The sequence below is a fragment of the Myxine glutinosa genome, chromosome 4 (genome assembly GCF_964187855.1).
Source record: "Myxine glutinosa chromosome 4, kmMyxGlut1.1, whole genome shotgun sequence".
Taxonomy (NCBI): domain Eukaryota; kingdom Metazoa; phylum Chordata; class Myxini; order Myxiniformes; family Myxinidae; genus Myxine; species Myxine glutinosa.
In genome coordinates this window covers 10649896-10675613 of record NC_136264.1, presented here as the reverse complement: position 1 = coordinate 10675613, position 25718 = coordinate 10649896, and the positions used below count along the sequence as shown (strand labels likewise).

The following is a 25718-nucleotide window of genomic DNA, read 5'->3' as shown; positions in this document are numbered from 1 at the left end:
ACACGATATTGAGGCCTCAAGTCAAACTAAAAAGGATACATGCGGTGTATCACCCCAGTGAAAATTGACTAAATACAGGACAAATTGGAATGGGTGAATACTTTTGAGGAAATTTTGAGGTCTGTCTCGTGAAGGCTCCGAAAGACTTGCGGAGACAAAATGATTGTGATTCAAAGTATGCGATGCATTCTAGAAACTTCTTACACTCTGTTATTTCAGCAATGTCGTCAGATCTTTTCGAATGTTCGTGTGATAAGGCACTTTGTGCCCGCCCATGCCCTTACTGGCAAGAGGGGCAATTACTCCCCTCTCTGGTGTCTCTACTGACCAGTTTACATTTTGTATCCCACCAATAGGCCAGATCTGGATCTGGACCTGAACCAAAATCTAATCGGCTTCTTCTTGTCACCGACCCAACTCATCCACCAAGTTTTGTCATAACCCGTCCACCTCTGTTTGAAATATCGTCCTATACATCGTTTGTGGCCGCATTCTCTCAAAATCACATATAGTTTTTTTTTTTAAGTTGTAGTGTCCAGATCAGGATCTTCACCAAAAGATAATCAATTTGTCCTGATCACACACACGACCTGTGCACCAAATTTCATCTGAATTTGTCATTAACGTTTTGAGATATCCCTTTTAAGTCAGGCAGACAGGAGTGAAAACATAACCTCGATCCACTTTCGTTTGCAGAGGTAACTACATGGTATTCATAGAATACTTACCCTGTGCAGTCAACTTGTTATGAGCCAACTCTTCTCTTTTTGAACCCTTTATTTTTTCTTTGATCCAATATGGCTGCCAGACCACGTGAGCGATGACATCATAAATTTATATTCTCTAATATAATTGTTGCATAGATCACGCTCAATACTTTCAAACTGATCAGACTAAGCGTTGTCCCTGTCGAATTATGACGTCATAATTATGGCACCAATGACGTCATCTTTAACAACACCTATTCCCCATATGGAGTTCGTTACAATGAGCCGTTTCAATTTTTTCCATGCAGCGGTTTTGGAGATATGGAGGTGCAACATTTTTCGGTTTTTCCAAGATGGCGCCTGTACCACATGACCTATGACGTCATGATTATCATTAAAATATTCTACATGAGGAGGCGCTCCTATGGTGAAAATTTCGTGCCCATCAGACCAACAGTTCCTGAGAAAAAAAAATTCACAATGATCAGATAAGTGTTGTTCTTGTCGAATTATGACGTCATAACGAAGGCACCGAGGACATCATCATTAACATATTTTATTCCCCAAGGAGAGTACTTGACAATGAGCCACGTTTCAATTTTTTCCATGGAGCAGTTTCGGAGATATAGAGGTGCAGCTTTTTTTGCTTTTTTCCAGGATGGCGTCTGTATCACGTGACCTATGACGTTATAATTATAATTTTAAAATTATACAGGAGCCGCACATATTTTGAAAATTTAGTGTCCATCGGACAAACAGCTGCAGAGGAATTTTTGTTTTATTCATACTGATCAGATCAAGCGTTGTACTTGTCGAATTATGACGTCATAATTAAGGCACCGATGGAATCACCATCAACATATCTTATTCCCCATGGTGAGTACTTGACAATGAGCCACGTTTCAATTTTTTCCATTGAACGGTTTGGGAGATATAGAGGTGTAACGTTTTTCCAAGATGGCGTCCGTACCATGTGACCTATGACGTCATAATTATGAATTAAAAAAATGCTACAGGCGGAGGCGCTTCTATGGTAAAATTTAGTGTCAATCGGACCAACGGTTGCCGAGAATTTTTTTTTTTTAATGCAGACACGCACATACGGCACACGGCACACATACAGCACATGGCACACATACGCACCTGAATGCTTAACCCTGCTTTTCACTTCGCGAGCGCAGGGTAACAAGAAAGGGCAATCAGAGATTGCAGACCCTCGCCAGGACGTGTTTGCAGTGGTTTTAAGGCTTTTGTAGTAAAACAAATATGGCGTCCGAAGCACGTGGCCGATTCTCCACCAATTTATCCCTAGATGATGCTCAAGAAATTTCATCTTGATCGGATGAAGTTTTGTGCTTGTCGAATTATGACGTCATAATAGAGGCACCTATGACATCATCATTAACATATGTTATTCCACATGGAGAGTTCTTTACAATGCGCGGTCTCAATTTTTTCTCGGCAGCACTTTCGGAGATATGGAGGTGCAATTTTTTCCCGTTTTTCCAAGATGGCGGCCGAACCACGTGGCCTATGAAGTCATAATTATAATTTTTAAACAATTATACAGGTGTGCCTATGGTGAAAATTTCCTGTCAATCGGACCAACGGTTGCAGAGAAAATCATATTTATTCTGTGCGGACAAACAAACAGACTCAAATGCAATACCCTCTTCTCTGGCGAGGGTAATAGGACTGTTCTGTATGGAGCAGATGCTTTGGCCTTAAGAACGAAAGAGGAGAGATTTGTACAGACGTACAGAGTGGAGACTAAGATGAAAGAGTTGCAGATGCACACACAAGGATACGGAAGGAACTTTGGCGCAGGAGGAGGCCATTCAGCCCATCATGCCTGCGATGCATCAACACCTGTATGTGTATGACATACATACCCATACACATGCAAGTTACCTACCATTGGAGATAGAGGAGTGTGGGGATATTGGAGATAGAGGAGTGTGGGGATATTGGAGATAGAGGAGTGTGGGGATATTGGAGATAGAGGAGTGTGGGGATATTGGAGATAGAGGAGTGTGGGGATATTGGAGATAGAGGAGTGTGGGGATATTGGAGATAGAGGAGTGTGGGGATATTGGAGATAGAGGAGTGTGGGGATATTGGAGATAGAGGAGTGTGGGGATATTGGAGATAGAGGAGTGTGGGGATATTGGAGATAGAGGAGTGTGGGGATATTGGCTTGTGTGGGTACAGATCACACACAAGCCAATATTCCCACACTCCTCCATCTCCAATGCATCCAGTTACATATCTAAATCCCATTTAAAATTATCCACCATCTCCGCTGCCACTACGTTCTTCCTTCCTCCTTCACGTACGTCCTTCCTTCCCCCTTCACGTAGTCCTTCCTTCCTCCTTCACGTACCCTTTCTTACTCCATGTACCCTTCATTCCTCCTTCACGTACCCTTCCTTCCTCCTTCACGTACCCTTTCCTACTCCACGTACCCTTTCTTACTCCATGTACCCTTCCTTCCTTCCTCACCTACCCTTTCTTACTCCACGTACCCTTCCTTCCTCCTTCACGTAACCGCCCTATAAAATAATCCTGTTTTTACAATCTCTAATCTCGATCCATAACTAATCATCTACATTTATTAATTTAATTCCCTCCTTAACGTCTCCACTTTATCTCGATGGAATCTTTCACCCAGATTGCTAAACGTTTTCCGATTTTCTCTCCTCCGGCATTGGTATATTTACCCTGCGCTCGCGAAGCAAAAATCAGGGTTAGGCATTCGGCTGCATCTGTACGTGTGGCGACGGTGGCGTGTCCGCATTTTTTAAATTCATTTTCTTGGCAACAGTCAAGATTGACATCAAATTTTACCACAGGATCGCTTCCGCCTGTAGAATTTTTTAAATTCATAATTATGACATCATATGTCACGTGATCCGGACGCCATCTTGGAAAAACGTTGCACCGCGAAATGGAAAAAGATGAAACAAGGCTTATTGTCAAATACTCCCTGTAGATGCCTCAGCATAATCACGAGCAAAGATCTCAATACGGGTGTCTTGAACTTTATTCTTCTCACAATACGGCGCTTGCACACCGTAAGGAAGTTTCGAACTCCTATTGGCACCGTATAAACTATTACGGTGCAAACAAAATACAAATAGTTAGAACAATGTCACATTATCGGATATATACCTCAATAGTTCAACTTTCCAATTGCCAGAGACATATAGCATGATGCATGAACTCAAAAGCACACGGCTTGGGCCCAGAAACATGAGGGCTGAGGAGAGAACCGAAATTAAATAATACTGAAGCTTGACATTAAAACCCTTGAAACCACAAAATACTTTGTTCCATAGATGCCCGACATATTTATTCACTGAATTATAATGAAAGAATACCTTGTTGCCTCTTTATGCTGGGCTCGAAAGACGAGTTGCTGTGCTTGGATTAATAGGCCGTTCTCCCGTTCAAAGACGTGTGGCGAATGAATAAAAGCCGTTCGGACTACTTTCGAACATGGTCTAAATAATCACACACGTACATTACAAACTATTCTAATGCATGACACTGGGCTTGACAAACACATATTGTGGTAACAAATTGTTCAACCTAAAGTATATCGATACAAATCAGGGGTAATATACAGCACTATTTACTGATTATGTATGTACACAATCTTGTGAGTTGTGATGTGATGACCGGAAATGCGTCAGAAATCAATCGAGATAGCAGTTGATTAAATTTAACATTACCAGTTGCAGTACAAAGAAAATGAAAATATATCATATAATGAGGCTATATTTAACAACCACGAACGGCAAATATAATTATGCGATGTTGTCATTTACACTCCCCCATGGGGAATAAGATATGTTGATGATTATGTCATCGGTGCCTTTGTTACGACCTGGCCCTTGTCTGAAGGGCTCGGGGTACTGCCTATTGCTCTGGAGATTCTAATCGATGTGCTCGGGAGACCAATACGTTCCCCGTGGGTGGGTTGCGCCGTATGAGCATTCAGAAGTGACCGAGCGAAGCTACCATCCAAATGCTGGCGCAATTTTACACCCCCAAATCTTCAACACACAGTATGCCAATCCAGAAATGCAATGCAAATTCAAAACAGGGGAATAAATGCAAATACTTTACTCAAAATCAAGAAAAAACACAGGGTGCAACACCAAGGAAAAGATAAATCATAAGGAAAAGAAATCCCGCTGATATGCAGCGGCAAAGATCAAGTAATTAAAGGACAGACAGGCGCCAAGACAAAACAGACAAGACAATTAAACGACCCACCCGCTATCCCTAGCTAATCCCAAAGGGGAGGGAGAGGGTAGCAAAATAACAAATAAATATTCGCCAGGATATAAAGGAAATAAACGCTAAAATACAACTGGGAGGGGACGAGGGGAGAAGGGGAGGGGAATTCGGGCCTGTTTCAGATGGCATCCTAGCTGCCTCGCCCCAGCCACGTGTCCCAAGGGTGGCGCCTCCCCTCCACTCTTCTCTTTCTCAGTGGGTGTCCTCAAACTCCACGAACGACTTGCCCAGAGCAGTTCCTGCATGACCATGAAGCCGCACGTTGCCTCCGGCCGGCTCAGACGAAACTTGATGAGGAGCAAAAGCTTCTGGCTCCCTCTTCCACTTTTCCTCACGATCCCACGTGCACCGAGAAAACTCTCCTCCACCCAAATCTCTCCTGCACCGACTGTCCCTCCAACAGGCAGCCCTCATAGAGATTAATCAAATCCTCAAAAAGCTCACACAGGCCGAGTTTCTCATCAAAACTTGGACCGTACGTGCTGCGTTCGGTTTTTGCCTTTCTCCACTGATCCGACACACTCTTCTTCCTCCTCTTCTTCTCTTCTTTCTTTCTTCCCAAATATTCTTTCTCTATTCAATTATGTAGAGCTCCAGTGGGAGGGAGAAGGTCGATAAGGAAAATCTTTGTTTGTTTTTCAACAAAAGAATAAAAATGAAGTCGAAAGGGAAGGAAGAAAGAAAAGAGCAAATCTGGTTTCACAGCCGGCCCGGAATTTCACATAAGATACACCCCAAACGATCACAGCTTCTCGTCATTGCCAGCCCAGCCCCACGAGAGTACAATCATTAAACAATCCACCCCACGAGTGTAACAGCCTTCATTATGACGTCATAATTCGACAAGTACAACGCTTGATCTGATCAGTATTTCAAAAAAATATTTCGCTGCAACTGTTCGTCCGATGGACAATAATTTTTCAGCATATGAGCGGCCCCTCCTGTATAATGTTTTTATGATAATTATGACGTCATTGGACACGTGGTAAAGCGCCATCTTGGAAAAATCGAAACACTTCACACCACTATATCTCCGAAACCGCTCCATGGAAAAAAATTGAAATGTGGCTCATTGTAAAGAACTATACATGGGGAATAAGTGTTGTTAATGATGACGTCATTGCTGTCGATGATGTAATTTGTGTCGTAATTATAACGTCATAATTTTACAGGGACAATGCTTAGTCTGATCAGTTTGAAATTTATTGATCGTGATCTATGCAACAATTATATTAGAGAATATAAATTTATGATGTCATCGCTCACGTGGTCTGGCAGCCATATTGGATCAAAGAAAAAAACCGTTCAAAAACAGAAGAGTTGGCTCGCAACAAGTTGACTGCGCAGGGTAAGTATTCTATGAATACCATCTGTAGTTATCTACTTTTTTATTTTGTGTTTTTTATTTTGTATTCACTTGAACCAAACACACAATTTTGATGAAACTTGGCCACAAGCTGCATATCTGATGCCGACTGAAGATGTATTGACCCCATCAATATTTGGTAAAATAATTAAATTATTATTAATCAATTGGCGAATATAATACCTAAACCACCACCGTTTCATCCGAATCTATAACTTAAAAAAATAAAATAAAATAAATCGACTAATTTAATAATTAATCGATTAATTGATTAATTAAAAAATAAAAATACCCTTTACATCCAAATCACTTGGTCATTGTCATGTTCAAATATCAGCTTCCTAGCTCAAAAGGTGCCTGAGATATTGCCTAGATGAGAAAAGAAATAAGTATTTAATATATCAATAATAATTAAATAATTAATCAATTAATTGATTAATCAAAAAATATAAAACGTTGTTTTTGACAAAGTACTTGCTCACTATTGTGCCGAAATTTCAGCTTCCTAACTCAAAGGATGGCTGAGATATCGCCCGGACAAACAAAACAAGAAAGAAAGAAAACAAGAAACCGGAGCGAAAACTGAGTACTTCCTTTCAGCATGTGTCATCTCCGGGCCTCCTTTGGGGCCCGGCGATGACGTCATGCTGCACCTAGAGATGGAATAGGAAAGGAGCGGTGTACAAAAAAAGCCCTTCATCACCCGTGATAGACAAAAGTTTGTTCACGACATTAAAATATGAGCGTCTCAGGGTGTCTGTGGGGGGTTTGAGTGACTGTTGCTCCTGATCAAAATGAACTTCAGGACCCACGGTCATATTTTTCAGCTTCACCTCCAGACCCTGAAGAATTTGGGTATCACTTGAGATGTTGGCCTTGAAAACTTGAAAATAACATAAAATATACAAATTGAATTAAAAAAAAATACCACTTCAAAACTTGGCTGACCAGTACGACCCTGATGGAGATGATACTCGATCCGACAACTCCTCTGTGTGAGGGATTATTGCTTGTGGAAGTAATTTTTTGAAATCGGTGCATTAAAATGTATGGGAAAGAACTATTTCCACGTAGTTTGCATTTGGGTAGCGCAAAAACGTTTTTCTAGCCATTTGCGGAAGCAATAGATTACGGCCTATAATGTAACCTGGTGTCAAAGAATCTCCAAGGCAAGACCACCTGCTACCTGCAGTTCAGGCAGGAATGTTTAATTTGTTCAGGGTGACAGTGGTAACTCACATACTCCTCGCAAAGGACACCATGGGATCTTTAACGTCCACCAAATAATTTTGTCAGACAGGATGTCCAGTTTAACATCCATCTGAGGGATGGCACACACATTGATGGCTGACCCTGCACGCAAGCACCTGGGTGGCAGTTTATGTGTGAACCGAGATTGGAACCCAGGTTAGACGGCTTAGAGGCAAGTGCGTATAACTCGTCTAGTTATGTATGCTCGACTAACAGGTGATGGGTACGGTATGCTCGATTATATGGTCTTGGATATAGAGTGGTGGGATGCTCAATCTGAGGGTGCTGGTATGCTTGCTTGCAGGTAAGGGTGGCAATTGATGAATCGCATGGACCTTTTTTCTTTTCTTTTCTGCAGTGGAACCATCGTGGCAGGAATCGTGATCGGCGTCATTGCTGCTTTCGTCATTTGCATCACTACTGCCTGGATGGTGTACAATTGCTGGCAACGGCGAAGACGCTTTCAGACAACCAGTCAGTCACTTTCACCCAACTGGTCTAATTCTCTTTTACATCTCATCTCCTCTTCCTTTAAAATCCTCTCATCATACTCTTCTTCTACAATTCGCCCCCCCCCCCCCCCCACTTCTTTCTTGCACTTTGTTTTTTTTAACATCTTCCTTTTACCAGGGTTATTTCCTCAGTGTGTACCAACACAGATCTTTCACTCACAATGTCCTTGTTGAGTTGTGATCCACCATGGTTGTTATTGTTGTTGTATAGCCCCGGACAGTTCCCTCGAACAAGCCCGCGGCACGGAGACAGCCAATAGATCTCCCAGGAGCGACACAGAGATCCCCCACATCCAGGATGGTGTACCCCCACCTTCACAAAGTCAGGGCCACGACAGAGTTAGAGAGAGAGACAAGAGGGAAAGGGCCGGCCCATGGGGACCAATCAGCTCTCTGACCATGACTGCGCTGCCATGATGAATCCGGGCAGCAGGGAAGAATGGGGAAGATTTGGCCCCCGACACCATGGAGGGTACAACCACCACGAAGAGGCGTCCCCGATAGTTATAGTGGTCCATGGTAATGTCCTATCATGAAGGTCTCTCCCTGAATTGATGTTTCGCTTGGTTTGAGATTTTATCTTTATCTGAATTCTTACTTTCATGCAAGTGCTTAATCCTCTTATTGGGTTCATGATATTCATGAGCTGTGACTATTTCTGTACTGATATTTAAACATTATATTTTTTCTACCTCCTTTATCTGTTTTCTAACTCTCAATTTCTAACCTTCGCTTTGCTGACGGGTTTAATCAGACGAGAGCACGATGCACTTCACAAACATATTGCATAACTATCTGAGTCTCTATAAGGTGGTAAAATGTAGTGAAACACGCTAAAAAGGATCATTTATAACACGTTGCTGGTGGTGTTATCATTCCATGTACTTTTATATATTTTTCTGTTGCTTCGAGAAGTATTACTATATATAATTTTGTGTGCTCCTTCCGTGTCCATCACACTTTATTGCTAAAGAGTTCCTGCTGTCCTAGAATAATATAAACCAGCAAGGTACCCATCTCCGACGGGTTCGTAGATATTTCACCTCAACTGAGCAATTTTTTGGAATGTGTATTGGTAGAAACGGAAATTCTACGTAAAGTGATGATGTGGACACCATGACACGTGGTACCTGTTTACCTTATCGACAATAGCGGTCCGCTCAGGAGAACTATTGTTCGTGTTAAATATTGACAAATACACTGCCATTTCATGAGATCATTTTTTAAATGGTTATCATGCACCGTTTCGACATTTTGAGGTGTACGTGACACCGGCAATGTAAGTGTTTGTAAAGGTTAAGATGCCATGATTACCTCCACAATATTCCGTGAGAACGCCCCAATTCGGTATTAAAGTATTAAATAACAAGAATGACTGCACTGTGGTCGCAACCTGCGACAAAATCCAGTAATGGGCCGATTGGGAAGCACACATTTAAACCATTCTTAAAAGATGAACAGCGTGATTAGGAAACACACATTTAATACACTATTAAAAGATTAACTCGACACCACTCATCCATGTCAGCCTCCGCCACTGTTATATCAGAACGAGCGGATTCATCATGGGCAAGGATTGTTTAACTCCAATATGGGGCCGTTCAAAAATTATGTAATGCTATTTTTTTTTGGAGAGCCGCATACTGTGCGTGTTGACGGGCTTGATTAAACCTCACTAATAATTTTTAGTCAACATATGATTCGATTTTTCTGGGTACCTCATTATGAGTAACACCCGACCCAAACAAAGTCAATGGAAATCTGATGCAATAAACCTGGGCAGTGTATAATCAACTAAGGCCTACACCTACAGCCTAGATGTGTTAGGCCACCAGAAAACCACGATGGTCATATTATTTAGTCAGGGTGCCATGGCCATGGTGAGTGGAGTCATGCGAAAAGTTTGGGTGGGATCCGACAGCTGTCCAACCTATGGGTGCACATTTCAAAACGCCCTCCCCCCCCCCCCCCCAAGAACAACAACAACCATGCAAATCTCTTGGGTGAGAGATGTAGTGTTCATCTTTTAATAGCGCATTAAATGTGTGTTTCCCAATCGCACTGCCATCTTTTAAGAGTGCTTTAAATGCACATTTCCCAATAAGCCCTCGCCGGATTTTGTCGCAGGTTGTGACCACAGAGGGTCATTCTTGTTATGACTAAATGGACATGACATTTTTAAGCTTTGAAATTTTTGACTCAAATAAATCGATTATTTACTAGCTTTCCAACGGGATTATTCCATGACAGCAGGTATCCTTTACAACAGGGTTTCCATGGGGTTGTTCCAGGGGGTTCGTGGAGGGTTGGCATCCAAAGCCAGCCACCAAATGGGCATCCTCTATCGTACAAAGATCTTCCTTGGCACACCTGAACTCCAATCCACTTGCAAGGCCTTCACCCATCCGCAGCATGATGGAGTACTGCTCTCCGCTATTGGCTGACTCCCTGCCATACATCTTGCTCAGCATGATGCTGTGGAATCCAAGGCCTTCAAGGTCATTGGAATCTCCTGCAATGAAGCTAAATTTATGGACCGATCACTTCACCATCGCAGACAGATCGGTGGTCTCTCTGTCGTCTACCGCCTTCTTTCTGGTCTTGCACCCTCCGCTCTTTCCGTGCTTTGTCTTTACCCCCTTCACTCCCGAGGTTCCAATATAGCTGTTCATCACCATCTCAGGTCATCCCCCATCCAAAACCATGATATTTTCTACCACTGTTAACTCACCTCTTTCTCGTTCCTGTTTTCCTTCCTGAAAGTTTGCTTGAACTGTATCCATCTTGTCCACCCCCTGTGTCCTCCCCTGGTCCTCATTCTTCCTCACATCCATTATCTTCGAAGTCTCTCTCTATTTTGAGCCTCAACACCATTGTTTTGGTGTGTTTCCCCTTTCCTTTTTCTCTTCATTTTGTTATGTTGTGTACTGATCCTTTCTAAGTTACAGCTCCTCCACGAGCTCCGCCTGTACATGCAAAAATAAATTCCGATTAAAATCCAAGTTTTATTTCCAGTGACCATTATGTCAATGCAAATAAAAGTGACTATATGATGTCACTTCGTCCTGATCCGTTCTATATTCTAGCTCCTCCTCGAGTCACTTTGTCTACAAAAAATAAACCTCACTAAAAATCAAATGCTGACACAAAATTCAAAATGTGGATTAGTATATCTGAGTAACAGCAGAAATCATGAGTAACTCAACAAGAGTGACCTCACCTTGTCTTGTTTCTCTTTGGCCCCACTCTCATTTGACTCGTCCTATACCTTCTGTCCCTCAATAAATCCTTGACTATTCTTCGCATTAGATTTCTCTTCAATAATTCATCTCTCCATGCATGGTAACATCTTCACCGCTTTAGATATTGTCACGCAACTCCGATTAACATCAAAGTTGCGGATGGCCGATTACGAGGCTTTACTCTCCCGAGGTGAAACCTCAATAGCGGATTCCAATCAAAGCGCGCAAGATGGAGGGAAACGACGAGAACCCCGCAGTCTTAGCTATGAAAATCAAACATCCAGGAAACTGCGTTCAGATATATCCAGAAAATAATACAAGGATTTATTAAATAAAAGCAAGACAGTGAAAAAGCACGCGCCGGTAAATCTAATATCCTAAATCGGGACGTCCCCACACGACTGATAGCAAACACAAAACGAGGGAGATGAATTATGAAAAGTACACGTCACGTCGTTCAAAATGTACGCGGATGCGGGCTTATCTGGTCTTTCGTCGTCTTTGTGGCTGCTGTCCAACACCGCTCCTTCCGGCCCGATCGCACACCACGAGGTCCCTCGCTCCAAGTCCTACAAGGCCGAGCACCACGCACCAAAAGCACCACGTGTCGTCGATCTCCAACGAGAGCACAAACTCCAGAACCAAGACGAATGGCGAAAAGGGGGAGAGAGAGCGCAGGTGCGACTGCACGCTATGGTTCAAATCCGAGTTCGCTTTCTCCAGACTCTTCCGAACTGCACTCGAACTCTTGACTCAAGTCAGGGCTCTGCTCTCCTCTCAACTCACACCGGGACTGAACTTAGTTCAGCGCACCTCCGAACTGCACTCAACTGCAGAACTCAACTCCCTCAACTCGCCTGGCAGCCAACTCAACTCAACTCTACTGCTCTCGTCTCATTTCAACTGCACTTCCGAAAATGGCGTCCGACCCTCGCTAATATCTCTTGGCCGATGACGTCACATTGGCGCACCCCTCAGCCTATCAGAGCCTCCCCCGGCTCGCACAGGGGCATGCCCACTGCGTCACTGCCGCTCTCTCTACTCCTTCCTCTTCTTCATAGCACGTGCTATCCGAGATTGGTAGGCCTTGTGGAGGTGTAAATGGTGGTGGCCGATTGTGGCGGTGTTCCAGCCAGATTTCCCATCTATTCTCTTCCAAAGTTATGTCAGGGGGGAGGAATTATTTAATGTTGCGCTAGGGACCTAACTAAGTGTTTATGTGGTTTGCAGTGCCATAATGGACAAGGGTTTGATGACCAGGTGAGACTCACAGGGGCGTTATCTTTTAATCCCGATCTAACTATCACACGAATCTCCTGGTAGATCCACAATTATACATCTTACCCCGACAAACGCCTAAACATGAAGAACTTATTACAGGTGGATTCGCTATCGCGACAGTCGAATACCTACCTATACAGATCTACCTAGCTCTAGATTTTGCTCTACCCCCAGACATAACAATATTGTTTGGCATTGCTTTTTGTTTTCACGTTAGCAAATGAACATGGGAACTCCAGGTGCTCACCCTCCCTTTACCCTTCTAACAGCCATTATGTCTTACTCAGCATCCGCTGACGCCATGGCTGATATAAGTTCCGCTCAGTCAAGCAGCCCAACCTGTCCAACCAACTCTTCAAAACTGTCATACCGACAAAGACCTTACCAAACCTGTCCTGCAACGCCAACAACCGACATGTCAGCGTCAGGTATGACGTTACATGAAGCAATTTAAAGTTAATATTTTGCTTTGTGGAAAAGTGTGGTTATGGAATATCATCATATGAATGTAAGTTAGCATGCTCAAATATTTTTTTGGGAAATCAATGTGAAACAAAACAGGAGGAAACAAGAAAGAGCAATCAGAGATTGCAGACCCTCACCAGGATGTATTTTCAGTGGTTTTTAAGGCTTTTGTGTTAAAACAAATATGGCGACCGAACCACATGACCGATGACGTCATCATTATTATTTTTTCTCCACCAATTTATCCCTAGAATAATGGAGGCACATATGACATCATCATTTACAGATGTTATTCCACATGGAGAGTTCTTCACAATGAGCCATGTCTCAATTTGTTCTGTGCAGCGCTTTCGGAGATACAGAGGTGCAGATGTTTTCGATTTTTCCAAGATGGCGGCCGAACCACGTGACCGATGACGTCTTCATTTTTGTTCCTCCACCAGTTTATGCCGACATGACGCTCAATAAATTTCATGTTGATTGGATGAAGTTTTGTACTTGTCGAATTATGACGTCATAATGGAGGCACCTATGACGTCATCATTAACATATTTTATTCCGCACGGAGAGTTCTTTGCAATGAACCATGTCTCAATTTTTTCTATTCAGCGCTTTCGGAGATATAGAGGTGCAAAGTTTTCCGTTTTTTCCAAGATGGCGGCCGACCCACGTGACCTATGATGTCATAATTATCATTAAAAAATTCTACAGGTGGAGTTGCACCTATGTTGAAAATTTCCTGTCAATCGGACCAACGGTTGCAGAGAAAATCATATTTATTCTGTGCGGACAAACACAGACACACAGACAGACAGACAAACAAACAAACAGACAAACGGACTCAAATGCAATTTCCTATCCTCTGGCGAGGGTAACTAGAATTGCACTCGGTAGAGCGTATCCCTCCGCCAGACTGAACAGTTTACGTTTTGTTTCAAACTGATAGGCCGGATCTGGATTCGGACCTGGACCAAAATCCAATTGGCTTGTTCTTGCTACCTAACCAACTCATCCGCCTAGTTTTCTTCTGACCCATCTGCAATATTTTGAGATATCATGCTGTCCTGGATATCATTTTGGCCCTATCACTCAATGGTGAAGAATCACTTTAGAAATTTGAAAATTGAATCACTTCGGCCTTGTCACACAATACTTCTCCTTGTCAAACCTGTCCAACAAGTGTCATCCGAATCCATAGCCAAGTTTTTGAGATATCCTGCTCACAGATAAATATACAGATGAAAAATCACTCATAGAGTATATCCAAGATGTCACAGAACATATATGAACAAAAGGTGGGAGCGGAGAGGAAGCCATAGCCAGAGGTACTCCTGGGGGTGAGGTGGAGAGAGGGCAATGCAGGGCGAGTGAGGAAGAGAGTTTTTGATAAAGTTGGCTACCCCACCTCCAGCACGAGGCTCAGGTCTATCATAACGGAGGAGGGAGTAACCCGGGAGAGATATTAAGGAATCAGAGACATCATGAAGGAGGAAAGTTTCTGTTAAGCAGATCAAGTCTGGTTTGTCAGAAGCAACCTGCATGGAGAGATCAGTCAAGTTTGAGCGAAGTCCCCGGATGTTTGAGGTCCATAACGTGAATGAAGAGGAAGGGGGAGCATCGGGTGCAGGACAGGGGGACAGGAGGCTTAGGGTAAGATGTGGAAGAGGAGGAAGAGGTAGGGAGAGCTGTTGGAGGTGTGTCAGAGATATCAGAATAGCTAGGAGAAAGGGAAAGATGGGGCGGGCAAAAGGTTTGATGGTGATTGGGTGAGGCACAGTGAGGTGTTATATTTAAGGGGGGGGAGGCAGAGCGAGGCAGAAGGTTGGGGGAGATGGAGGTGAGAGTTGGAAGGGGGAAGAAGCGGGGAGGATGCTTTGAGGAGGGGTGGGAGAAGGGAAATGGAGAAAAAATGAGGGTGTAGAGATTTGAAGGGTAGGGGCGAGGGGGGAGTTTATGAGGGGAGGGGTTAGGGGGGAGTTTAGGAGGGAAGGGGCAAGGGGGTGGATTTGAAAGCGATGGGCGATGGGGGAGATTTGGAGGGGAGGGGTGAGGGGGGAGTTTAGGAGGGAAGGGGCAAGGGGGGAGATTTGAAAGGGATGGGTGATGGGGAAGATTTGGAGGGGAGGGGCAAGGGGGGAGATTTGAAAGGGAGGGGTGATGGGGAAGATTTGGTGGGGAGGGGCAAGAGGGGAGATTTGAAAGGGAGGGGTGATGGGGAGGATTTGGAGGGGAGGGGTGAGATTGGATTTTAGAAAGTGCACGATTAATGGGAAACGAACATTTATTGCAAAATGAGTTTCTTGTGACCTTCGAGTTAAAAATACGTTTAAGGACGCTGGAGGTGTGGGGGTTGGGGGGGGTGGAGAGGGGGTGGAGTGCAGTTGAGTTTAGGGAATGTATGGAAGAGGCACAAGAGGCACTGTAAGAGTTGGAATTTTTTTTTGGAATGAATAGATTTGGTGAGCAAGTCGAAAGCAACCTTTTAAAGAAGGAGAAGAAAAAGGTGTTATAATATACGACAGAATACAGTACTTCAGGGGAAAGTTTAAACATTTTAAAGTTTAACAGAGAAAACTATCTGGGGAAATGGGGGTGAAACACATGGTCGAAGAACGAACGAATAAGAACAATGAATAAACGAATAAGAACAATGAATAAGAACAAAGAAGGAATTTTTTTTGTTGTTGTTGAGATTTTAAACAAGGAAGTATGGGGTGAAAATACTGGGAAAAACTGAGAGAACGAAAGTAAATGGACCACAATCGACCACTGAGCGAAACAAAGCCTCAAGGTAGGAAACCAGGTACTAGGCCGTAAAAAAACGCGGCACGAAATAACCCACGATTTTTTATACAGGTATGAAAGATTAACACCGAGAATCTTCCTTGGGACACATTTATAGGTACACACACCGATAGATAAATACAGTTTCGACAAAAATACAATTGTGAACAATTACTTAACTTCGAAAGCGTGGAGAGCGTGTACAGCTTCGAAAAACAGTGCCCTCGCCGACAAAGATCTCGCGAGATCAAAAAAAAGTCGATATTTCTTCCAGGAAAGAAGTCGGTATTTCAGAAAAGTGGATCTGGGGTGAATAATGGGGGGGGGGGGGGGGGGGCAGAAAAGATCAAGGTTTTTTGGATGGGGGTTGTTAGGGTTAGAGGGAGCCCCGTCCGTGGTGGGACAGAACTTCACTCTCTTCACCCGTGGTGGTGAACCATCACCATTGTGGTGAACCATAATTATCATTATTATTATTATTATTATTATTATTATTATTATTATAGTCTTCTTGAATTATGGTATTTGATTATATTCATTTTATTATTTCAAAATCCACATGCTCCAACATTCTTAACTACCTTCGTCACTGAAGGTGGACTGAGGTTATGTTTTCATCGTTGTTTGTTTGTCTGTCTGTCTGTGAACAGTATATCTCAAAACGCTTGGTGGATTGGGCGGGGGTGCAATAAGAAAGAATCCATTCATTTTTGGTGAAGATCCGAATATGGATTCGGATACGAGAATTTTTTAATTTTTAAGTGATTCTTCACCAAAATCGGGTCAAAAAGTGATCGGGTCAAAAACGATACATCGCAGGATGTCTGAAAACGTGGACGGATTACGACAAAACTTGGCGGATGAGTTGGGTAGGTGACAAGAACAAGTCGATTAGATTTTGGTTCAGGTCTGGATTCACATCCGGCCTATCAGTGGACTGTGGGATACAAAACATAAACTGTTCAGCCTGGCGGAGGTATGCTCTACTGAGTGCCATTGTAGTTCATTCATTCTATGGAATCCAGAGTTTGATGCCTTCCATTCTGTGATTTACTCATCTCTGAAAACATCAACAATGATGCCAAAGCACTGCATAAACAGTTTGGTGGTCCCTTTGTGTTTTTTTTACTTCCTTTCCTCCAGTCTAAACATTCCTGACCGACAGTTTACTGACCGTTCAATTGCAGCTGAACCTCCAGAACTTTAAGCAAGTGGTGCACCACCTCCCATATGTCACCCCCGTTTCTTCCCCACAATGTTTATTTTTTACCTTCACCAACCCAACCCACGTAATTACCCTGCGCTCGCGAAGCGAAAAGTGGGGTTAAGCATTCGGGTACGTTTGTATGCCTTGTGCCATGTGCCTGTCTGCATTTTAAAAATTCATTTTCTCGGCAACCGTTGGTCCGATTGACATGAAAGTTTCACCAAAGCTTGCTCCTGTAGAATTTTTATATTCATAATTATGACGTCATAGGTCACGTGGTACAGGCGCCATCTTTGAAAAACTTCGCACCTCTATAATCTCTGGAACCACTCCATGGAAAAAATTGAGACCTGACTCATTGTCACCGACTCCCCATGGGGAATAAGATATGTTAATGATGATATAATCGGTGCCTACGTTATGACGTCATCATTTGACAAATACAACACTTTTTTTTTTATTTTTTTTTTTATTTTTTTTAAATACAAGATCGAGGCTCGTGAAAGAGCGAACATTAATCACACAGAAAGACAAACCGACACATAAAACATATAACATCGGGAGCGGTAGACAAGATGGGGAGAGAGGGGGAAGGACACAAACACAACATTTGAGAGCAGGGACCGAGAGACATGGAGACATCGAGAGATCTGAGAGGGCGAGGGCTTTGGGGGGGGGGGGCATGGGAAGGGGGCGGTGGGAGAGGTATAAAACATATGGACACTGCCAGGACTTCCAGGAAAGAAGTTGGAATTTCAAACAAGGTGGATCTGGGGTGAATTAGCGGGGGTAGAAAAGATCAAGGTTTTGGATGGGGGAAGATAAGAGATGGTGGTGAACAGCTGTTTTAAAGACCTGGAGGGAGGAGTGGGATTGAAGGGAGTGAGGGAGTTTGTTCCAGAGGCGGGAGAAAAGAGGAATGAAAGAGTGAGGTGAGCAGAGAGCCGAGATTTCGGCAGTTTAACCATCAGAGGGTTGCTGGCAGATCTTGTGCGACCTGTAGGAATATTTGGGGGACAGAGCACAGAGAGAGCTGGGGGTGCAAGGCCGGAGAGGAGTCGGTAGAAGACAGAAAGGCCACCTACCTGCCTGCGGTGAGTGAGTGAAAGGCCCTCAGAGATAGCTTCATTGCGGGAGATTCCAATAATTCTGAAAGCTTTGGTTTCAACAGCGTGAAGCCGAGCTAGGTGTGAGGCAGGAGCACCGGCCCATATGGGAGAACAGTATTCCATTGAGCTGCGGATGAAAGCCTTGTATGTGGTGAGGAGCTCAGGTGTGCCGAGGAAGGACTTCGCACGACGGAGGATGCCCAGTCGGCGACTGGCTTTGGAGGCCAGCTTGGAAATGTGGTTTTCCCAAGAAAGATCATGGCAGATAGTGAGACCCAAAATCTTGAGCGACAGAACTTCTTGGAGAGGATTGTTGAGAAAGTAGATGGGAGGGTTGTCCAGTCGATCTTTTCGGAGAGACATAGTAAGAGTGTGAGATTTGTCAGGATTGAAAGACATGTTCCACTTGTTTGACCAGTCTGTGATTTTGTCCAGGTCTTCAGAGAGTGAGGAGGCAGCAGACTGCCGATCTGAGGGAAGAGGAATGGAGCGGCAGAGAGTGGAGTCATCAGCAAAGAGATAGAGAGGATTTTCGAGAGAGTCAGAGAGATCATTGATGAAGACCAGAAAAAGCACGGGGCCCAGAACACTGCCTTGGGGAACTCCAGCCTGAACAGGAAGAGGAGATGAGAGAAACCCATTCAGGGCCACACGTTGACGACAACTAGAGAGGAAGTCCGCCAGCCATGCGTGGAGATTTCCATGGATACCAAAGGAGGAGAGTTTGGTGAGCAGAGCGGGGTGCCAGACCGTGTCGAAGGCACGTGATATGTCGAGGGAGACAGCTCTAATTTCCTGTTTGGCATTGAGGACCTCCATCCATTGTTGAGACAGCAGAAGCAGCATGTCCAGAGTAGAGTGACCTGGTCTGAAACCAAATTGATGATCAGAGATCAAGCCATTGGAGAATAGGAAAGATTTCATATCCAAAGCAATGATGGATTCCATGACTTTGCTGATAATTGGGAGAAGGCTGATTGGTCTGTAGTTGCTAGGATCTGTTTTTGCACCTTTTTTGTGCAAAGCGGTGATGTTGGCTGATTTCCAAGCAGATGGCAGTTGACCTTGAGCAAAAGAGAGGGTGAAGAGAACAGAGAGAGGGTGAGATAGAGCAGCAGAGCAGGATTTTAGGACCCGTGGGCTGATGCCGTCGGGTCCAGTTGCAGAATCAGAGTCGAGGGTTGACAGAAACTTTTCCACCTTGTCAGGAGGAAAGGACACGGAGTCCAGGAGCAGCAGGGTACGACTGGGTATGGTGGGTACAGAGAGGGATGGGTTTGGGACACAAGATTTAGAGGCAAACACAGAGTTGAGGCATTCAGCTTTTTCACGTGCGGAGTCAGCTGTGTAGCCTTTTGAGGTAAGGGAGGGGATGGAGGGGGAACAAACACCAGAAACGGATTTGACCAAACGCCACCAGGATTTGGAAGAGGGAGACAGATAAGAGAGTTCGGTCTTGAGAACGGAGAGATATTGTTTCGTGGCTTTCCTGAGGGTGGACACACACTTGTTTCGGGCTTTGTGAAAGGAAATGAGATTTCCTTCTGTTGGATTTGCTTTCCAGGAGACGAAGGCAAGTTGTTTCTGGGCAACAGCCTCACCACAAGATTCCGTGTACCATGGACGGGAGGAAGGGTATGACAACTGAAGACGAGATGGGATAAATCTGTGCATGAGAGAGAGCAATTTACTTTGGAAGAATTCCCAGGATGAGTTGATGTCAGAGGTGGTAGAGATGGGAGACCAGTCCAGATGATTGATGGCTGCTTGAAGACCGTGCCAGTTGGCCTGAGTGAAATGCCAGACTCGTCGACGCTGAGCAGGCTCCCTGAGGATGGTCAGAGAGATGTCCACTTTAACAAGGACATGATCAGATGATCCGATCGGAGCAGAAGAAGAGCAGCAGACATTTTCAGGGAAGTTAGTCATAACCAAGTCCAGAAGAGAAGATGTTCCGTTGACTGAGATCCGGGTCGGGAAATTGACAGATTGTGTCAGTCCCAGTGAGTCGCAGAAGTCCTTTGCTGAGGAGCCATGGCTGGTGAGAGAGGTACCCACACCCAGCCAACTGGCATGATGACAGTTGAAATCACCACATATGAGGAAGAGAGAGTTGGGATGAGTAGATAGAAGTTGGTCCATATCATCAGACAGCGAGATGTAGATGGAGTCATCACTGTTTGGTGGACGGTACAACACACATATGAACAAGAGGTGGGAGCGAAGGGGAAGCCGTAGCCAGAGGTATTCCTGGGGGTGAGGTGGAGAGAGTGCAGTGCAGGGCGAGTGAGGAAGAGAGTTTTTGATAAAGATAGCAACCCCGCCTCCAGGACGAGGCTCAGGTCTATCATACCGGAGGAGGGAGTAGCCCGGGAGAGATACTATGGAATCAGAGACATCATAAAGGAGGAAAGTTTCTGTTAAGCAGATCACGTCTGGTTTGACAGAAGCAACCTGTATGGAGAGATCAGTTAAGTTTGAACGAAGGCCCCGGATGTATGAGGTCCATACCGTTAATGAAGAGGAAGGGGGAGCATCAGATACAGAACAGGGGGGAGGAGGGGTAGGGTAAGATGTGGAAGAGGTGGAAGAGGTAGGGAGAGCTGTTGAAGGTGTGTCAGAGATTTCAGAATAGCTCGGAGAAAGGGAAGGATGGGGCGGACAAAAGGTTTGATGGTGATTGGGTGAGCCACAATGAGGTGTTATTTGAGGAGGGGGAAGAGCGAGGCAGAAGGTTGGGGGAGATGGAGGTGAGAGTTTGAAGGGGGAAGAAGCGGGGAGGACGCTTTGAGGAGGGGGAGTGAGAGGGGGGAAATTGAGAAGCAATGAGGGTGGGGAGATTTGAAGGGGAGGGGTGAGGGGGGAGTTTGGGAGGGAAGGGACAAGGGGAGGGATTTGAAAGGGATGGGATATGGGGGAGATTTGGAGGGGAGGGGTGAGGCAGGAGTCTAGGAGGGGAGGGGCGAGGGGGCGTCTTGGCAGGGAGGGGTGAGGGGGTAGTTTAGGAGGGAGGGGGCAAGGGGGGAGATTTGAAAGGGATGGGTGATGGGGAAGATTTGGAGGGGAGGGGTGATGGGGAAGATTTGGAGGGGAGGGGTTATGGGGAAGATTTGGAGGGGAGGGGTGAGATTGGATTTTTGAAAGTGTACGATTTATGGGAAACGAACATTTATTGCAAAATGAGTTTCTTGTGACCTTCGAGTTAAAAATACGTTTAAGGACGCTGGATGGAGGATGGAGTGCAGGAGAGTTTAGGGAATGTAGAAAAAAGGCACTATAGGAGATTTATATTTTTTTGGGGATGAATTGATTTGGTGAGCAAGTCAAAAGCAGCCTTTTAAAGAAGAAGAAGAAAAAGGTGATTCAAAATATGACGGAATACATAACTTGAGGGGAAAGTGTAAACATTGAAGGTTAATGAGTGAAAACTATCTGGGGAAATGGGGGAGAAACACGTGGTCGAAGAACGAACGAACGAATAAGAATGAATAAACGAATGAGAACAGAGAAGGAAATGTTTTTTTTTTTTTTTTTTTTTGTTTTTTTTGAGTTGAGATTTACACAAGGAAGTAGGCTATGGGTGAAAAGCCTGGGAATACAGAGAACGAAAGTTATTGGATCACAAACGACGGACCGCTGAGAGAAAAACAAAGCCTCAAGGTTGTACAGTGCACACTGTACAAGGCCTCAAGACACGACACAAATTAACACGATTTTCAATACAGGTATGAAAGATTTGCACCGAAAAATCTTCGTCGGGACACAATATACGTACAACACCATAAATAAATACAGTTTTAACGAAAATACAAATGGGAACAATCACTTAACTTCGATTTCAAATCGTTCGCGACGCGGCAAAGGCCTTGCTCGCGACACGGCAAACAGACGATCAATTTATGAAAGATAAACACCGAGAAACAACCAAAGTTGCACACAATAACTTCACACACCGAAAGATAAATACAGTTTCGACAAAATACAATTGTGAACAGACTTAACTTCGAAAAACGTGGAGACCGTGTGGAGCTTCGAAAATCCCTCCCACCGTCCTCCCACTTATCCTCCCACTTATCCTCCCACTTATCCGATCATTATTAAGGTTTTTTCAGCAACTGTTGGTCTGATGGACACGAAATTTTCACCATCGGAGTGCTTCCTCATTTAGAATATTTTAATGATAATCATGACGTCATTGGTCATGTGGTACAGGCACCATCTTGGAAAAACCGAAAAATGTTGCACCTCTATATCTCCAAAACCGCTGCACGGAAAAAATTGAAACGTGGCTCATTGTAAATAACTCCATATTGGGGAATAGGTGTTGTTAACGATGACGTCATTGGTGCCATAATTCTGACGTCATAATTCGACAGGGATAACGCTTAGTCTGATCAGTTTGAAATTTATTGAGCGTGATCTCTGCAACAATTATATTAGAGAATATATATTTATGATGTCATCGCTCACATGGTCTGGCAGCCATATTGGATGAAAGATTTTTTTTTTTTCAAAAACAGAAGAGTTGGCTCACACCAAGTCGACTGTGCAGGGTAAGTATTCTATGAATATCATCGAGTTTGCAGATTAGTGTTTCCTCCACTGCTCCTCTCCACTCTTTTCCTGAATCTACTTGTTGGGTTCAAATGTGCCCCAACTATAACTATAGTTATCATTTCTCCCTCTGCCCCTTTGGTCTTCCATGAGCTTAATTTGTTTACCTACTAATTATTGAAGTGCCAGAAAAGCATTTCAAAGTGAAATATTAAATTGATGTATTAATATGATGGAAGAAATTGAGCATTGATAAAATTCTTCAAATAGAGAATGTATAAGGGCTAATGAAGTTCGGACAAACAAACTAATTTTGGGATTAAGTGTGAGCGACAAACAACTTCCATTCATTTTGATTATTAATCTATCTCCCTATTTGCCATTACTTCCATAGGTTTGGAGATGCCAACAAATTCACAACCTTCAAGTTGCGGCTACCTCGTTTAAAATCGACATCTACTTCAACTTCATCATGGTTTCCCTACCACGTGCTTGCAACGCAATATCCCAGAAACCCAGCTCATTGGCTTTTGGATCTGCTCATCTCAAAAATATTATACCTTTTTTATACCGTGGGCCGAGCCCCTGTTTTATTTCCTTTTGTGACCCACCTCGCATATCTACCTGCATTTATAATATGTTGTGTAAAAATATCACAGAATTCATATCTGAAACTCGTCAAGCACAAACGTTGCACATATTTTCAAAATGTGTAAAAAAACACCCAAAATGCTGATGATCTTTTAAATAAATGTTGTCCAATCACAGCACGTGTAACATAGGCCACTGGCGGCCGTGAGCGCTAATCTCGTTGGAAACTCGGTGGATGAGTTCGATAGGCGACAAGACCAAGACCATCCCATTTTGGTTCAGGTGCGGATCCAGTTTCGACCTATCGGTGGATACAAAACGTAAACTGCCAGGCTGGAGGAGGTATTCACTCAACTGAGTGTGGGGTCGTTTAAAATGACTCATTTGCAAAATTCGAGAATGTCAAGCAGCCTCTGAAATGATTACATCAGAAATCCTCTTTTGTAACCTTTCCTTTTTGTAACCTTCCAAACAGTTATTCCAAATATTTGATGATTCCAAACAGTTACATAGCATCGACACTGTTCTTCTGAAGGTCACCAATGATATTTTGCACAAAGTGCACCAAGGAACAGTTACAATAATTGTAATACTTTTGGACTAGTTTGCTACTTTTGCACAGTTGACCATGCTACACTACATGGCCATCTTGATTCCTGTTTTGGTATCTGTGGAGCTGCTCTTGGGTGCTTTAAAGCTCATCTTTCACAACTTACATTTACCGTAAATATCGCTGGCTATTCATCAGGCCCATTTCACCTGTCTGTCTTTCCCTGGAATCTGTTCTTCTCCACTTTTGCTTTCCCTTTATCCACTTGGTACACTTTTATGAAATTTTCATGTCAACTTTCATTGTTGTCTTGATAAGGTTGTTTCTTTTAAAATGTCTCATTTTGTCACGTGAAATGATCCAAACGTGAGAGAGAGAGAGAGAGAGAGAGAGAGAGAGAGAGAGAGAGAGAGAGAGAGAGAGAGAGAAAGAGAAAGAGAAAGAGAGAGAGAGAGAAAGAGAAAGAGAAAGAGAAAGAGAAAGAGAAAGAGAAAGAGAAAGAGAAAGAGAAAGAGAAAGAGAAAGAGAAAGACAGAGAGAGGTCAGACTCGGAAAGGAGCGTGTGTACCCTACTTTTACAATTGGCTAAAAGATGAAGAACAAAAGGGAGAATCAACGAAAGGATATAAACTTGTCAAGGTCCATAACATAACGTGGGTGATGTATTGTCCAAACTTCGGCCATTGAGGCAATCGGCAAGCGTGTAAACAATTTTTTATTTTATTATTATTATTATTATTATTTTTTGTATACAGATCGAGGCTCGTGTAGGAGCTAACATGAATCACAAAAAAAACAATCGGACAAACAAAACATACAATAAAGGGAGTGGGAGACAAGATGGGGAGAGAGAGGGAAGCAAACAAGTAAAACAGCAGAGAACAGGGACAATGGAAGATCTGTGGGAGGGAGAGGGCTTGGGGAGAGGGAGAGGTATAAAACACATGGACACTGCTAGAAGTTCCAGGAAAGAAAGAAATCGGGATTTCAAAAAAAAGTGGATCTGGGGTGAATTAACGGGGTAGAAGAGATCAAGGTTTTGGATGGGGGAAGATAAGAGATGGTGGTGAACAGCTGTTTTATAGACCTGGAGGGTGGAGTGGGATTTAAGAGAGTGAGGGAGTTTGTTCCAGAGGCGGGAGAAAAGAGGAATGAAGGAGTGAGGGTGAGCAGAGAGTCTTGATTTTGGCAATTTCACCAGAAGAGGGTTGCAGGCAGATCTTGTGCGACCTGCAGGAATATTTGGGCGACAGAACACAGACAGAGCTGGGGGCGCTAGGCCGGATAGGAGTCGGTAGAAGACGGAAAGACCACCCACCTAATTTGCACAAAAAAAAAACCCTGACTACAACTTCAAGTGGAGGTATTAAATAATATACTGGTGGAGCACCTGTGGGAAACCCATGGGCAAAGATGTGTATGACATTTTGACATATTGAGTTAGATGCTGCACCAAGAGTTTTACAAAATAGTTACTGGCAACTCATCAGGTCCAGAAATGACGTAATCTACACAATGTATTTGCTTCACATAACATGTGAATGCATGTGCGTGCACATGGGAAATAGTTTGCAATGTGTAATTCCACATGATGTAAAATGTGACTTCAACACCTCAAACCTTCCCCACTCTTCCCCGCTCATCACACACACTGCACAGCAGAGAGGGGGAGAGAATCGCACACAGGTGAGAAGATGGAGGGAGGGTAGGGGGGGGGGGCAGGTGTGAGAGTGACGCTTCTACCTTGACTTGAGAGGGGAGAGTACCTGCCTTGACTGATTTACTTCTGTTGTT

At 43.8% G+C, this 25718-nt stretch overlaps 1 protein-coding gene across 3 annotated transcripts in view; it reads left to right on the top strand.

Moving 5' to 3' along the window:
• LOC137425795 (protein shisa-4-like) overlaps positions 1-24297 on the top strand; it is a 33619-nt gene extending 9322 nt beyond the window's left edge. For all 3 annotated transcript variants that reach the window (XR_013623017.1, XM_078775440.1, XM_078775441.1), the window contains 3 exons: positions 7988-8103; positions 12952-13092; positions 23178-24297. Coding sequence is in view for 2 of the 3 variants with exons in the window: in XM_078775440.1 (XP_078631566.1) it covers positions 7988-8103; positions 12952-13092; positions 23178-23230 (310 nt within the window). In the remaining variant the exon portion in view is untranslated. The remainder of the gene's footprint in view (positions 1-7987; positions 8104-12951; positions 13093-23177) is intronic.
• The last annotated feature ends 1421 nt before the right edge of the window (positions 24298-25718 follow it).